The sequence below is a fragment of the Pararge aegeria genome, chromosome 11 (assembly GCF_905163445.1).
Source record: "Pararge aegeria chromosome 11, ilParAegt1.1, whole genome shotgun sequence".
NCBI lineage: Eukaryota > Metazoa > Arthropoda > Insecta > Lepidoptera > Nymphalidae > Pararge > Pararge aegeria.
The window spans coordinates 9,494,834-9,512,617 of NC_053190.1; the positions used below are offsets into that span (position 1 = coordinate 9,494,834).

At 35.9% G+C, this 17,784-nt stretch overlaps 1 protein-coding gene across 1 annotated transcript in view; it reads right to left on the bottom strand.

The window, feature by feature from the left end:
* Positions 1 to 17,784, bottom strand: part of LOC120627302 — a 113,647-nt gene that overhangs the window by 29,188 nt on the left and 66,675 nt on the right. The window contains exon 2 of the mRNA XM_039895254.1: positions 194 to 402. Within this exon, the coding sequence (XP_039751188.1) occupies positions 194 to 367 (174 nt within the window). The 5' untranslated portion in view covers positions 368 to 402. The remainder of the gene's footprint in view (positions 1 to 193; positions 403 to 17,784) is intronic.

Sequence of the window (17,784 nt, forward strand, 5' to 3'; positions counted from 1 at the left end):
TCACTTACTTGTAGCAATATTTGTTAAAGCCCACTAACCCGCGTTAGAACAGAGCGATCACTCCTATATAAAATGAGAAAGGAGCCCTGCCCAACAGTGGGCGGTTAATAGGCTGCGGATGATGATGATCAAACAGTATAAGACATCTGAGGCAGAAGCTTTTGGATTATTAGAGTTCAGGATAGTAGCTTACTTTGAGCACAGCTCCAGGTGTAGTGAAGTTCCTATAGGGTGGTTTTCGATCCCTTATGTATTGGAAGATTTTGGTGCCGTGGCGTAGGAAGACAACTTTGTCCAGCAAGTGGGGCGGTACATCGTGCACGCAGCGTAGTCTGACTGAGCCACCGCGAGCAGCCCATCTCTCCATCTGCAGTTCTACCTTGACTTCTGTGTGTCCACGAGCTGAAACAAAGAGAATTGTTGGTTAACGTGCTGGCTACGAGACCGGCTAAGCGTCTAGTGATTGAAAAAAATGGAAATATACCAAGTATGCCACGGTACAGCGGCGGCCGAAGACGCGGCTACCGATCCATTTATTCACGAATCACGGCTATTCGCGCGATGCGATTTGTGCCGTGCTATTTGAATCTCATCATCATATCAGCCCATCACTGGCCCACTAGGCCGTAGTCAAGTGCGGAAACCTTAGGATGTTTTCCTTCACCGTTAATGCGAGTGAAATTTACTTGGACTTTATTTAAATTCATATGTTAATTATGATATTTTCACACACTCACGTAATTTTACATAAAAATCCATAATTACGATGTGGGGGATCACTTTAAGGCATAATATGCCCCGATTACTATTCCATGTGATAATAATCATACAAGCCCACAAAACTGCATTAGAGTAGCGTGGTGGGTTGAAAACTAAAACCCCACTCTATGAAAGACGAGGCATATGACCAGCGAACGTTGATAGGCTCATGTTGATGATGCCGCTAAGTAACGTGAATATAGTAAGGTATACAGCTCTTGCAATTTCTAAACGCTCTTAATTCATTACGATGAATCCACTCGAAATATATGCAGAAAACGTATACCATGTAACGCTCGCTTTCATCAAATTTAGTTACTAAGTTCTTATTTATTTAACGTTTGCAACATCAAGTTTCGATTTGCTATTAGGAGAAGGAACGTTTCCTAAAGTTGAAAAGTAATATACAAAGTCAGTAATAATATTATGCATAACAAACACGCATTCCGGAAGTTATTTCAGGACACGTATGTTTAAAGAAAATTAGACCGGCCTGAGTTGATCGCGCACTGCTGCAAGCGAGGAAAAACGCTGTAAATGTAGCAAAAACTGCAAGAGTTTATTTAGTCTTCCTTTTGGAACTTAGACAAGTCAGGGCAAAGCATTTTTATTGATGAATTTTTTGTGTGATGTTAGTTGTGTTGTATTGTTCAAAAGTTTTCTCAGCGAAAGATGAAACTCCTCGATGGTAATAGCAAATAAACAGCAAATAACTCGCTCACTCGAATAGCAAGTCATTCTGGGCTATAGTATACAATTTAAAGTTACTAGAATACACATGAAAGCCAGTTTAGCTTTTTTAAAGCTAACCTATTATTCAGTAAAAATGCTTAAGACGACATCAAGACGCTAATGGTCAATTCAGTATCACGTCATTTGAAACAATTCATTGTATATTTGGTATTGAAAAATTTACATTAAGTGCTACTTTTGCGTTTCCGTGGCTGGTGCGGCAGTCTACGATGAACAAAAATCGGTACCCTGCGATTTTAACCGAAGTAAATAAGGGTTGTAGCGTGATCTTATATAATATAACATAACGTACCTCAATAAATAGGCCTTCTAAGACAAAACTTAAGCTTCAAATCGGACTAGTTGCTCCTGAGCGTGATCAAGCAAAAAATCTATTCAGCTTCATAATATCCGTTCGTGTATTAGTATACACGAAAGTAACATTTTTCCTTAAAATCTGTCGAAAGTGTTATTTTATCCTCCTAATAAGTAAATATTGCGAAATTTCAGTGAAAATATTTTCACAAGCCTCCCTTTGTCGGCTGAATGAAAAATTGTACCAGAGACTAGAATGGACGCTTATGACATTAATACAGGATTCTGCACATAATATCGCTACTGGCAGAAATTCTTTTAGCCGAGAGTGGGCGGTGATATATAATATGCAATTTAGTAAAATGTGGGTGTCTAAGGCGTTGCGCAAACGTTGGCGCTTTTTGTTTCCGATACGGGACACCATTGATTTAATATGTTACTTTATTTGTAACGTCACTGCGGGACACTATCGCGAAAAACTGTTATTGCTAACACTTTGGTTGGTTTTTTTCATCAGCTTCATGAAGTCTATACAAACTCACAATTACTTTACGGTTTATATTGTTGCTTGTGTCTTCAACCGACAACATTCAGTTTCAAACGGTTTTTATTGGCAATCCGCGTGAGTCAATTTGACACCAGTGTAGTGATTCACACTACACATTGTAAACTGTCAAGACACTGATGGTGTCTAATTGACAGTATACATTGTGTAGTCTGAATCACTACATATTGTATCAAAATAAAATATTTAAAGTTAGCCGTCACAAGACAAAAAAGTGCCTCTGTTTTCGTAGTGCTTTTTTTTTTATTCTACTACAGGTTAGCCCTTGACCTGATTGTAAGTGATGATGCAGTCTAAGATGGTAACGGGCTAACATGTTAAATTTAACCCATATAACCCTAATCGGTTTCTTCGCGACATCGTACCAGAACGCTTAATCGCTTAGCGGCACGTCGGCCGGAGCCTCTCACCAGATCAAAAAGTACTTAGTTTGAAAAACGGCAGGAAAGATTATTCATGTGGCATGTATCTTCAACTGACAGCATTCAGTTTCTAGTTGCTTACACCGAATAATTTTGGATTGGCAATCCGCGTTTGCCAAGTTAATGTACTTTGACACCATTATTGTCTTTTACTTTATATTACTTACACAGAGTTGACTTAATATTAATTCAAGAAAACAAGATATTCAAAAGTATCTTGTATTCGACATAAGACATAAAGTGTCGCTTTCCGCAGCGCCTAAATTTAATCGCATTAATTAAGTGTTTAAACAGCATGGAAGTTATTTGTGATAATGATTAAACCGATAAGTTTTTCTTAATAATTCAACGCACACTGCTTTTCAATCCATTTGTGTTGAACAGTGTCAACGTCAGTAGTAGTTAGTATCAAAAGTGTCTTGTTTCATACACAAGACTCGAGTCTCCCTGTTTGCGCATCGCTAGACCGTTCTTTGCGTGTCGTAAAACCATTCTTGGTTTTATGATTTGCACGTTTTACGAGTTCCGACGCTACTACTATGCAACTTTTAGTTGGTACGTAGCGGTACAGTGGCACATAACAATTAACGTAATAATTTCATAATTTGTGTGATTGTTTTAACTTACAATACTTCATGTATAGGTACTAATATTATAAAGAGATAGTCGTTTATAATTGGAGACGGTCCAAGATTTTTACTCATACTAATCTAAAACATTCTATAATCTTATCTGAAACAAGCTTTATCTATTGTGCCTTTTGAAGACCTCGAGTCATTATTGCTTACAAAAATATGAATTTGTGACAGAAGCACATTCGTCGATTCCCATTCAGATAAACTAAAGAGGTACGTCAATAAGATACGAAATTAACTTTGATTTTTAAAGTTTAATCTCAGTCGTAAATGATAACCTTTTACGTCTTCTGGTAGAAATATTTAGTCAGGTGGATTTTTGGTACAAAGGTGGCTGCGTGCGCCTCCCGACAAAATACCGCGTACGTGGTTGGTGTGAAAATTATGTATTATGTATGATGTTTGTACCTCGTTCTGATTCCGGACCTGTTGTTTGAACACTCGTTCAACGTTCATTGCTCTTCTGCGGGGAACTCTGGGAATATTGTGGCTTATTTTAGTACACAAAGCCTACAAAGTTTGTTTTTCCTAATTCCGTTTAGCTAAATCCTTGTTGAAATTTGTTTTCGCTCACAAACGATTTAACTTTGGTTCTTCTTTGACCATACAATATTCATGCGTCTTAATATTTTTCTCACTCATTATCATCACAATGATGGCATAGGTATTTTAAGGCTTTTAGAAAAAATATCGGTATATTGATAAATCGATACATATATATTGTTATAAAACATCCGGTATCGAAAACATATCAATACGGTATATTTTTGTCGGTATTGACTGAAGCCGCTGGAATAAAGAGTTTATTAAAAAATAACAAATATTATAATTTCAGAAAGTACCGATGTATTGCAATCTGTACTGTAGCGGTCTCCACATTACCGAACAAGATGGCGCCACAAAAATCCTACGTCGCGCTAGAGAAGTGTTAAAAAAAATTTACTATACATACAACTTCCAAAGATGAATGTCCGGGATTCGGACCCCGAGCACGCGCGCGGTGGAAGTTACCTATTGTAACGGTCGAGCGTCAGTATAGCTTCCGTACAGTTACAATGCACATATATAGCTATATATTTTTTTCACACATTATCGCTTGTTAAAAACGGTAAAGCAAAACATTAAGAGAAAACCTGAATTCTTGAGCCTTCTCTATAAACTTTACAAACCGCTTTGCAATTGGCCTTCACGGTCGCCGACGAACTTAACCCATCTCATGCTGAAAGGAGATCCTTGCCTTGTAGTGGATGATAGTATGTTGATGATGACGAGGATGACTGATTATACTGGCTAAGTTAAATTTTATCTAGGCAACTAAAAAGTAGCAAATAATAGAGGAAACGGAGTTTTTAAGGTTGTTATTAAGTTTGCAACGTTCCGGATCCCATCATGGCACACTCATAAGGAGATTCAAATTTATTGCCAAAACTATCTTCAGCAATACGGTCGGTGGTTTCGCAAAAACCTAGTTGATTCCCAGAAAAAGTGAAATAAAATAAAGAAAGTGCTCAATTTTTTGTGCAACGCATTTTAAAGTGACACAATTCCACACTTTAAACTTTTTATACTTCTCTCTCATATTATGCGCTTCCCGAAAATTCCCTTTTCTCGTTTCTTCCTGATATAAATGGTTTTTACAAAGTTAAGTACATAGAGGTTCTAATATAAAATGTTAAACGATTTAAATTTTATAAATTTTAAAATACATATAAAAAACGTCGTTTTGTAGTTAAAGCTCTCAGGCCGCGATTGCCAGAGTCGCAGGTTCAAATCATTTTAAAATTTATAAAATTGATATTTCCTGCAAGTATAGGGAAGAACTCAAACACGATATAAAATTTAAGAGTTGCGATGACTTAAAACTAGTGTGTGACGAAACGAATGGTTGGAACACACTTATGAAAATGAAAGAGAAAATTAATAATAAGATCCTTTTTTTTTTAATTATTGTAACAGCAACAGATAATAATACTTTATAGAAGTATGCAGTAACAGTTCTAGATAAATAAGAGAATTTGATTGCGTCTAACTAGAAAGTATTTTATTTTTTGTTAGTTAAGTATTCATTACCAGTTATAATTTGAACCTTAAGCCAGACAAAAGGGGTAACGAGCCATGACGGACGGATGGACGGACATAGGGGCATCAATATTCAATGACAATAAACGGTTCACGAAGTATTTAAAAAAAAACCTAAGCAAACGCGGACGAACTTCTGGGCAGCCGCTTATAACATTTATCCGAAGTATACTAAAAATTTCCCTTTTTTGTTGGTACACAATAACGTCAGTGGACTAGTTATTGATACAGGCACACAAAAAAATTTCTGTGCTTTGTTCTGTGGAATCGGCAATACGTATTCAGAACGGCTTGCTGTCATAGAAAAATAGCAATATTTTTTGTTTATTTGTTTAATCAAAATCAGCCAAGTGTGAGTAAGACTCGCATAGAGTTTTCTAAATTATTCAATTCTTTATAATTATTTATATTAAATAATATTTCTACTTCCCGTGGGAATATAAACGACTGCCTTGCATCATTTTTAGAGATAAAGAGCTCTACCGATAATATAAATAAATAAATATACTATAATATTTTACTCTTAAAAAAAATATTATGCCGTTTTACGTGACACAATTAAATTATTAATTTTTTTTTGTACACGTAATTTTTTACAAACTATCAATTTTATACAATTATGATAAATTAATTATTTACGATATTTAAGTCTAACTTGTTCCTGTATCATAAAACGGAAATAAAAAATAACATTCGAGAAAAAGTTACCTTATTAGTATCGCTATATTTTCCCCTTCGCACCACACGTTCTATCCAGAGCAACAAAGTAAAGAAGAAAACATCTACATTGCATATATATAAAGTTGTACCCCCGAGAGCCGTAAGGGCATGGGCCCTTCCATAGCATTCATTTTCTACTTCCAAACATGGAAGAAAGTACCTACGTGACAGGTTTATGGATTAAAGGATGGAGAGTAACATAGTTTACTCTGTTCTCACGGAAAATTAAAAAAAACCGTAATAAACGTGGACGTCGTCGAACGCAGGCCACAGCTAGTTCTGCAATAATACGATTGCAGTATTTTACGGCAGAAGGCCCTATTAAGCTAAAAAAACCTTCGGTATATTTCAAAATGTATTTTATAAATATGTATTGGTATTAATGGATATAATTATTTAATATTATTAAATTTGTATCCGTATATATATGTTTAAATAGATGACTTTGGTGTATTTATGACAACCCCAACTCATTTCTGTAACTGTGTTTTTTTCGCTAAATGGTATACCTACGTCGGACGGCTGGTCTGTTTACGCCGGACGCCTGTGTTACTTTTCTATTTTCTGTACTCTGGCGTACAGTAAAAATGTATAGAAAAAAATATATAGGAGCATAAAAATTGATTAAGGTGTTAACTTTTAAATCGCAAGTTATTGTTAAGGAATAAGTGTGTACGTGTTGACAGTTTGTGTATCTATTTTATTACATTTAGTAATTCGACGACGACGTTAGGTGAGTTATTCAACTATTATAATATTGGCCTTAAGTTTAATTAGAGGTTTCAAATCATATTATAAAGTTGAAGTTGAACAAATGTCAGGAACCTGCCGGTCCGATTTAAATAATAATTTATTCGCCTTGTAGCCCTCATATTGCGCTTTTTCATTAAATGAATAAAGGTGTAACCACGGCATATGGTTCGTTTTATTATATGCTGCGGCCAATAACAATGTCTGCTTTCATGTATCCAGGCGAGAAGAGTGCATGGTGTACTCGACCTATATTCGAGACTGCTCCACGGATTGTATCTGTTCTTGATGCAAATATCTTGTGTTGCAGTTTATATCAACGTAAAAGTGCGTTGTTTTTGTGACAACCAAGATGGCAACTGCAATTTAAAAAGCCTGCAACCTTAGCTTCTTCTTTATACTGAAATAATAAAATATTAAAAAACGAAGAAGTTTTATGTAGAAATTATTTCGTTAAACCGTCTTTTTAATAATAAAAAATAGGGAAAACATCTTGTCAATTATTTTGTTCATTTTGTTTGGGCTACTTTTTATTCCGAAACAATCTTCCCCTAAACGGATTGAAAGATTGAAACTAAAGATTATAAAATCGGCAGTTCAAATAATAGTTTTAAATGAAATAACAATAATGTACTAATGTATTATAATGCTTATTTTTTTAATTAAATTTTGATGAAACTTGGAATTACGCTCAACTATTTACTGAAACTGTTAATATAATATTTCTCTTAAATATTTTACAAACGGTGAGTGATTTACTGTTACCCTCACCAAGCTTCTTCTGTCCATTTACAAAGGTCTTCAACAAATCTTCATCAAGTCATTTAATTATACATAGTAGATACTATTTTGTAGCATAGTAATCATTTGTAATCGTGATTTTGGGTTTATCAAAACGTATGCGATTATTTAATGAAGATAAGTAGATATACCTTCAGAAAGAAGTTTTGATCGGATGTTTCTATTGCCTTTTCATTGTTTTTGCAATCAGACTTATCAAGTGCTATTAGTCTTTTAAAATTTACAGTGCTTGTATTGGTCGTCATCGTTTTAAAATAGATGAAATGCAATGAAAATACACTTTATTGTACACAGAAATTAAATTATAAACAAAAACAACACAATAAAACACAGGAACAATGGGCGGCCTTATCGCTAAAAATAAGATATTTCTGTAACATGCTAAAATTAGTGGCGCATTTCTACTGTTTTATTTTTATTCAAGTGTTAAGTTATTATCGTACATATTATGTATAAAAATAAATAAGTAAATATGGAGTTTGTTTGTAATTTCATGTTTTTCTAAAGAAAATTCAAAGGCTCCGCATAATATAATCTATAAAGCATTATTCCTATGTAAAATTACTAGGGCCCCAAAATCTTGGAATTTGCTTCGAAGTAATAAGTAAAACACGAAAAATCAATGATTTTTATTCTCGTGGTAAATTATTAGAAATGGGGCAAAAATTTTAAAGTTCGCGTTAGAACTCAAACTTAAAATGTTGACAACCTTGACCTAGTGGTCATGAAAGGTATCGTATCAAAGGGTTTAATTTGTACATTCTGAAATAGGTTTTTTTATAATGAACAATGCCGAAAAAATATAAAAAGTCTTAATAGAAGTTTATGTTAATATTATAGAAGTAAAACAAAGTCACTATTTATACTTTTTTTAAAGAAATTAGCTTTAATTACAGCCTGCAGTTTGTATTAGATCAGCGTGGTGGGTGTATTATCGGAAACTCGCTCTGCTATAAGAAAGAACACATGTGCCCAAGAGTCTGAAATTAAAAAGTCGAGGCTGATGAATTATCAAGCAGTTATCGCACCTAGTTAAGCTGTCCAAACAAAAGGGATTTTCATTGTATATATATTTTTGAATTAAATCAATAATATTTAAAAGTTTCCGTTTATGCTGCCGTACAAAACCCGGTAAAAAACGGTCAAGTACGAGTGAGACTTAACTCGTACTTGACCGTTTTTTTAAAACGGTTGTTTAACGTTTTGTCAAGAATACACAGGCTTCTGCAACATTATTAGGAGATTTTGTACGTACGTACGTTACGTACGTTAAGTACATTTAAATTTAAGGAGTAGTCTATGTACTACTTTTACGAAATAGATTAACTTTTTTGATATTACCCACCAAGTATTACTACGGACAAAGTCCAAAGTAGTACTTATACAATTTCGATATAGTACGTATAATAAGTTCGATAAATAGCAAAAAACAGTAAGTTTATATAATTCTGGAGATAAGTACTTACTTTTAACTTTCATAGTCAGTAGATGCACTAATGATATTGCTTAATATTCAACAGCTTGAAGATTCTTAAATACTTACCTATTTTTATAAGTAAGTACTTATTAATAATAAAGAAATAATAGGTAAGTATTTAAAAATCTTCAAGCTGTTGAATATTAAGCAATATCATTAGTGCATCTACTGACTATGAAAGTAAAGTGGCTAAGAAATAAAATTACTATAAGTTTTCTCAACAGTTCATTAAGCTATTATATTAGTTGAAGGTGCGCTATTCGTTTTTGTCCGTGACCTAATCCGGGACGCTTTTGTAAAACCAGGCACTTTTTACACTAATTGCTGAAACCATTACCGTCACTATAAAATTTATGCTTAGTAAAAAATGCAATTATTTTTTTATTGTTTTCTCCTTGTAACTATTGTTACGTAGCTTAATAAATGTTGATGGTGCTCTCGGGAAATATTCTTACGTAAAACCCGGTCCTTTAACGTTGCGTAGGAACTTCATGAGTATATCTAAATTGTGGAATGGATGCAACCACAGGATTTTGCCCTCCAGTGCATGAATAACTTGCCCTCAACAATAATCCCGGTGGGGGTGCAGTACTATTGCAAGGAATAGGCACTAGAATATTTGATGGCGCGGTGCTCTAGACTTAGACACTGAGTAGGTATATGAGTTATAGGATGGCTAACGGACGCCTACAATTACATAAAAGGAAATATTTTAACAATTATATATTCATTAAGAAAATATTTCATAATACTTCATGCTCCAGTAACATTTCAATTCTCTAGGTAACCTCTATGCTATAAATCTCTCTCTCCTATGATAGAAGAGATGAATTCAGAAGTGAGCCATGTAGTGGTGAGGTCACAAACCCACTCAGTAATCCTGTCAAAACAAACGGTTTTTTTTTTCCCTAAATCGCCTATTAACCGTCCACTGCTGGACTAAAGGGTTTTCCCAACAGTAGGGTTTGCTCGTAATCACCACGCTAGGCACGGGTTCGCAGTAGTCACCTCGTACAACATCGCGGGAAGAGGTGGGATAGTGACAACTGTATTCTGGTCTGCCGTCACCACACGGATTAAAAAATTTGATATTGTAATTTTTTTAAATTGAATTATGATGAAATAAAAAATAATCATACATTCTCTTTCATGGGACGGAAATATAAGCTTGCGAGTCTTGCACTTTGCACTATGCACGATAAATTTGTGCTTATAAGCAGAGCATGCGGTAGATCACCGATGAGATGGACGGACCAAGTGAAGGCCACAATCGAGGCTCCTCTACATGAATGCGCAAGAAAGGTAACCATTAGAGAAGAGTGGCGAAGGATTGTAAAGCGAGCCACAACACCCAAATGACGACCACGGCCAGTCTGTCAAGACTGTGACGACTAAGAAGAAGAAATTGATGCTTAAGTCTTGCCCGATGGAACGCAATGTTGGGTTCTAGGTTGGGCCGCGCCTGCCTACAACCAACACCTGTATTTTGTGTTGGTTGTAGTGTGCAATAATTTGAAGAGGCCAATTAACTTTCGCCTTGAAGTTACTCGAGTTATGCGTGTGAGGAAACACGGACGCCGGAAGGGTGTTCTACACCTTAGCAGCTTGTGTAAGAAACTTGGATGAAGTAGGGTTCGTGTGTATTGATTTGATGCCATTACTTACGGCGTTACGCTGTCCTTTGACGGCGAGGAAGAAGCAAGGTTTTCACACTCACCTTTAGTATCCATCAAAATACACAGATTTGTCCTTTTTATTTATTTATTCTTGCATTTGTACGATATAAAAAGTTAAGACCGTCAGCAGAAATGCAGACACTTAAGCATCGCTTAGTAGCGTTTTGTCAACGTTGGGATTAAGCAAAAAAGAAAACAGAAAGGTTGGGTTAATAATAATTATGAAAACATACCTACAAAATAATCACTGCATCGGTAGGTACTAATCGGTCAATCAGGCTGTTTTGTTAGTGCTTTTTTATGCTAAGAACAATGAATAATAAAGTTTTATGTACTTTTTGTGGTCTTGCAATTAAAGTATATTCTGTCTTTGACGGCCGATTGGCGCAGTGGGCAGCGACCCTGCTTTCTGAGTCCAAGGCCGTGGGTTCGATTCCCACAACTGGAGAATGTTTGTGTGATGAACATGAATGTTTCTCAGTGTCTGGGTGTTTATATGTATATTATAAGTATTTATGTTATTTATGTTATTCAAAAATATTCATCAGTTATCTTAGTACCCATAACACAAGCTACGCTTACTTTGGGACTCGATGGCGGTGTGTGTATTGTCGTAGTATATTTATTTATTCATTATTTCATTCGTTCATACTAATACATAAACTAGATTGCACACATACCACATTACTAAGAATACTTGCTTGTAGTGATATGTATGGCAGTGCTACACCTATCCGGTTAATATTAAATCTATTGACGGCAAGTCGTTAGGTGGTAACTAGCCATGGCCGAAGCCCTGCAGACCAGACCACAGAAAATTTAATAATAATTTAAAGTTTTCTAAAATTCCGCGTGTATCTATCGTAATGATACTGGCTGAATTTTGCGTGGTCTCGGAAAAAATAGGGTGTCAATTGTCATGGGCAAGTTAAATATATGTAAAACACAGTAGTGTTTTCCAAATATCTTTTATTTTACTATAGTCCCGCATATCTAAAAACTACATAAACGGAAGGCACTGTGTACGAAGTACAGTTTTTAAAGTTTTAGTATGAAAATATACCATAAATGAGTAGAATTCATTAATAGAAAAAATAAAGTATGCCATAGGCTTCTATTTCATTTACCTATCACAACTTATTTTTTACAAGACAATCGGAAAGGTCAGTCGTCACCCAGTATAGGTATACATGGAAACTTGGATATATAATAAATAATTACTACTCATTCTAGTATATTAACTAGTGTTTAAAACGTATTTGAACAAAACTTCGTCTCAATATGAGCTCTGACGACTAATTTGAATTAACATTCTAGACATACATCAGTCTGTCCTAATGAGCCAACAAATGGTATCGATTGCCGCTTGCCGCCTCTGTAGGTGTAACTTCAATTCAAAATAATCTGGTTTGAGAAAATAACAGGTTTCATCTCTAAGGTTTAAAGAGCTCGTCCAGGGAAGTACTAAAGCTATGCTATTTTCAGCTGCAAAGCAGCATTGTTGCATCACAACAGTTCCGGTCTGAACGGCGCGCTTCTTTATCAATCTGCTTGGTCTCTTTTTCTTCTTTCTTTCTTTCCTTCCCTGGGATCGTTTCCGTACTTGGTCGGCCGGAACCTTTCGTTGTACGTAGTGTGTTTGGTTGCTCATTTTGTCAGTCAGGTTAAATAATAAATAAAAACTGAGAACAATTATCAGCGACGAATCGTTAAAAAAGGCAAAGATTTAAAGCACCTAGGTAACGTTGCCTCTTTAACTTTGGCAAGTGTGTTCAGGAGTTCACAACCTTTTCCTTCGGCATTCTACCACCGTGTCAGCCAGACACTGTGAACGGTGGCATTCACAAGTGATTACAGACAAGATGTTTCGAAAATACGTATAAGTAGGTAGGCCTTCTAAAAATTGTGGCGGTCTCCACATTTACAAACTAAATGGCGCCATAAGATCCTACATCGCACTATAAAATTTAACCGAATGAGGGATATATGTATAATTTCTTTTTTTTTTTCTTCAATCTGGTTACAGCGCCCTCACAGGGTTCCATTTTGAAATGTAAACATTATATTGACATTCTTCTTGAAAAATATAATAATTTTGTAATCTATATGACATTGTAATGGACTTGTAATTGAATAAATAAATAAATAAATTTCCAAAGAAGAACGGTTGAGTCTCGGTACTCGAGCACAACCCCAGCTTGGAGTAGTATCTTCTTATTGCTACGGTCGAACACATCACCATATCTTCCGTACAAAATAAATAAATTTCGGATTTGAGTTATGGTTGGACAAAACAGGTGCTATTTTGGAGGAAGTAGTATCGTGAATTAAAACCCGAGTAAAACGAGGTCTTAATACTTTCCCTCGGTCAAAAATGTAAGTAATGATATACTAGTAGCAAGTTCATTAATACCTACTTAGGCGTCAAGTAGGATAGAAAAGTTATACCTACAAACGAAAGTGTATAAGCCCTCACCAAACAGAAACTTGTTAATTAGGTTAAACCTTCCATAAAATTATTCAAGTGGTATGCATAAATAAAAGCAGCTGGAATTTCGATTCGCATCCAAGCAGTTGCATTAAAATTATACACTCGTACATCGCGATTCGTTAAACTACGAGTATGTCGGTATTTGTAGCTCTCTTACGAAAATCCCTTTTACTTTACAATTTTTGCCGAACTGAAAATACGAGGCATCCTAATTAAAATAATTATATTTAAACTAGCTTGGATACCTCTTAGTCTGCGTCAATCTCTCGTCTGCATAATAAGGTATGAAGGTTTTGATCAGAATTGTTAAGAGTTATAAGCTATCGAACTATAACATCAAAAAATATTTTTAAATAAATCGTGGGAAGTTTTAACTTTTAAAATTTGCGTGTTTATACGGTTATCAAATTAGGCCTGCAGTTTCCGGGCAAATGAACAGGTTGTGAGTATGGTTTCAAATATGAACAATTGGTCAAGTGTGTATATATCGGCGCAAACCAAAAATGTTGATTCATAAATATCAATTAATGATGCAACATTGTTGTTTTCGAACTGCCGATCCCCACCGCTACGCGAGTATTTATAAGCAGAGTTGTACAGTGGAGACACATTCGGTCTACGGACACTAAAGTGACAACATCTCTAATTAATTTACTTTTTTGTTTATTTTGATTAATTTTGATTGTTGATATATAATAAAATAGTGATGAGTGATAACAAAAGTGAAAGTTTTATTGAACCGCGGTCTCCAATTCTTACATCAGAAGGAAGGATGAATCAACGCCAATTACCACCAGGGCCTCCTACAAATGCAGCTATGGCATTAATGGCAAATACTTTTAAAGACACCATGTGTGAAATGATGGCGCAGATGTCTCAGGAAAATCGCACAATACTCTCCGAAATTATGAAGAAATTTCAGCCAGAGGAAGCACGTGTCCGTATTTCAGACGTTTATTTTCCAAGCTTCGACCCTGATAAAGGTATGGATGTGAAGGAATGGGTCAACCTTATATCGCGAACTCAAGAGGAATATAAACTCAAAGACCACGAAGTGCGACTAAAAGCGGCAGGCGTACTTAAAGGAACAGCCCAATCATGGGCAGATGACTGTTTGCTCAGAACCACAACATGGGCTGAGATGAGGGAAGACATGCTACAGACATTTGAAGCAGAATCCAGGTATTTTTCAGAAGTCTTGAAATTTCGACGCTATACCACCGAAAAAGCTGACACTATTCCAGATTATATTTCAACAGTTTGGAAAATGTATAAAAAACTTATGAAACCAAATCCAACAGAACAAGACGCCGTTGAGTTTATAATTGGTAGCATAACTGACGATGCACTCCGCACCGAACTCTTAAACACCAAGTCTAATACTGTACCAGAGTTAATAGCTATCGCCAAGACTATGCGTAAGCGTAAGAATTCAACAACACCGGAATCTTTACCACAAATTAAGAAAACCAAGTTTGAGAGATCTGATCAGGGTATTACTTGTTTCGTTTGTGGTAAAATTGGACATAGAGCACGGTGGTGCAATCAGAATGCAATCGCACAATCCCGCAAAGAATCAAGCCAAACCAACCAACCTACCGAAGACAAGCAAAAGAGGTGCTCTTACTGTAACATTCCAGCTCATACATATGAAACATGTTTTAAGAGACTTAATGCCGAGAAGAAAATAAACCTATGCCAAAAGGGTGAGTGTGTTTCAAATATTATTACAGTGTCCATTCACGATAACCATTTTGCTGCTATATTTGATAGCGGCGCGGATTGCTCACTGTATAGGCTCGCACCAGTTGAACGCGAGAAAGTACAAAAGATTATAAAGGAACTGATGGACAAAAATATAATTCGGGAAAGTAATTCACCCTTTGCAAGTCCGATCATAATGGTAAAGAAGAAAAATGGCGAAGACAGACTTTTTGTCGATTATAGAGAGTTGAATGCAAATACAGTAAGAGACCACTATCCATTGCCATTGATTTCGGAACAACTTGATCAGTTAGCCGACGCTAAATACTTCACTTGCCTTGATATGGCGGCTGGGTTCCACAAAATCCCAATATCTAAGGAATCCATAGAAAAGACTTCGTTCATTACACCCGATGGTCCATCCGTTTACCAAAGAGCTATCAACAAAGCTCTTGGAGATATCAGGGGCAAAGAAGCTTTGGTTTACATGGATGATGTTCTAATACCAAGTAGAACAATAGCTGAAGGCTTCGAAAGACTTGAACGAGTTTTAGAATTTTTAACAAAGGCGGGATTTTCAATAAATATCAAAAAGTGTTCTTTTATAAAGACTTCCATAGAATACCTTGGATTCGTAGTATGCGACGGTAAAGTAAGACCAAGTCCATCTAAAGTAGAAGCATTATCCAGATCTCTTCCTCCTACAAATCTTAAACAGCTCCGACAGTTTAACGGCTTAGCAGGATATTTTCGAAGATTCATACCTAACTTTTCGTCACAAATGATCCCGCTTTACAATCTAACCAAATCAAACTCAAAATGGGAATGGACTGCTGAACATGAGAGAACAAGATCCAATATCATTAATTACCTTACTTCTGCACCATTGCTTACTATCTTCCAAGAGGGTCACCCAATTGAATTACATACAGACGCCAGTGCAATGGGTCTTGGAACTGTTCTGATACAATTAAGGGATGGAGTCCGCCACGTTATTGGTTACTTTAGCATGAGGACCACTTCAGCTGAATCTAATTACCACAGTTATGAATTGGAAACTCTTGCGATAGTACGAGCAATCAAACATTTTCGCCATTTTTTGTATGGAAGAAAATTCACAATAATGACGGATTGCAACGCGGTTAAGGCATCGCGTTATAAGCAAGAATTACTTCCTAGAATACACAGGTGGTGGGCCTTTTTGCAAAACTTTGACTTTGAGGTCGAGTATCGAAAAGGAGAAAAATTGAAGCATGCTGATTTTTTTTAGCCGAAATCCACTTCGCATTGTAATGAACTTGACTACCAAGGATGATTGGTTGATAGTAGAACAGCGACGGGATCCCGAATTAAACAAAACTATTAAAGATCTTCAAAGTAGTAAAAAATCTAGCACAGAATTTGAACTAAAAGACAACATTTTACATTATAAAACGGAGGTTAATGGTAAAATGAGACTAGTAAAGGTTGTTCCACAGTCTTACCAATGGAGTCTCATAAATACATATCATGAGGCACTTAAACACATGGGATGGGAAAAAACACTGGCAAAGTTAAAAGAAAGCTTCTGGTTTCCTAAAATGACTTCTACAGTTAGATACTTTGTTGAACATTGCGTAATATGTAGAACAATGAAAGGACCCTCTGGAGCTTTACAAAGTCGACTTCATCCCATCGAAAAAGTACCAGAACCATTTCACACCATCGATATAGATATTTCAGGAAAACTCAGTGGAGAAGCAACTCAAAAAGAATACGTTTTTGTGGCAATAGACGCTTATACGAAATTTGTTGTATTACAACATGCTAAAAGCAAAACCCAATCCAGTGCTTTAAAACACCTACAAGAAGTAATATTTCTGTTTGGAGCACCGAAGCGCATAATAGTCGACGGGGATGGTGCATTTACTTCTCATTACAAAGCGTATTGTGATCAATATGGTATTGAATTACATAAATGTGCTGGTTATACTAGTAGAGGAAATGGACAAGTTGAAAGAGTAATGAGAATCATAAAGAACGGTTTAACCGTCATCAAACATACACAAAAGGCTCACTGGGAAAAGTCTCTTGGAACTTTACAGCTTGCCATTAACTGTACGATTTCTAAGTCTACAGGGAAGTCTACAAACACCAATCGAGTTATTGACTGGCAAAAAAGGGTGTGTACCTCCTCTACTGCTTAGTATTATTGATGAGGAAAATGAACGTGTAAACCCAGAAACAATGCGAAAAGTTGTATTAGGAAGAATGGCCGAACAAGCTGAAAAAGATAAAATACGTTATGATAGCGGAAAAGCCAAGGTGAAGAGATTCTCGAAAGGCGAATATGTTTTGCTACAAGAACCGCCAAGGCTAGGTACAAAGCTTAGTCCTAAATTTGATGGACCATATGAAGTGAAAAAGGTTCTACCACACGATAGATATGAAATCCGTCGGAGTAATCAACGTGGCCGATCAAGAAAAGTTTGTCACGAACATCTGCGAAGCGCGCCAAAATTTGGCGTGCATAGCAATGTGGCCGTATCGGCAATGAATAAAAATAATGAGCCTGAATTCGTAAATGAGCATAACGTCTAAAGTAAAGATGGCTGACCTGCTTTCGTTAGTTAAGTACTTAATGTGTTTTCCTTTAACTAACGTGTAAACGGGAAAGCT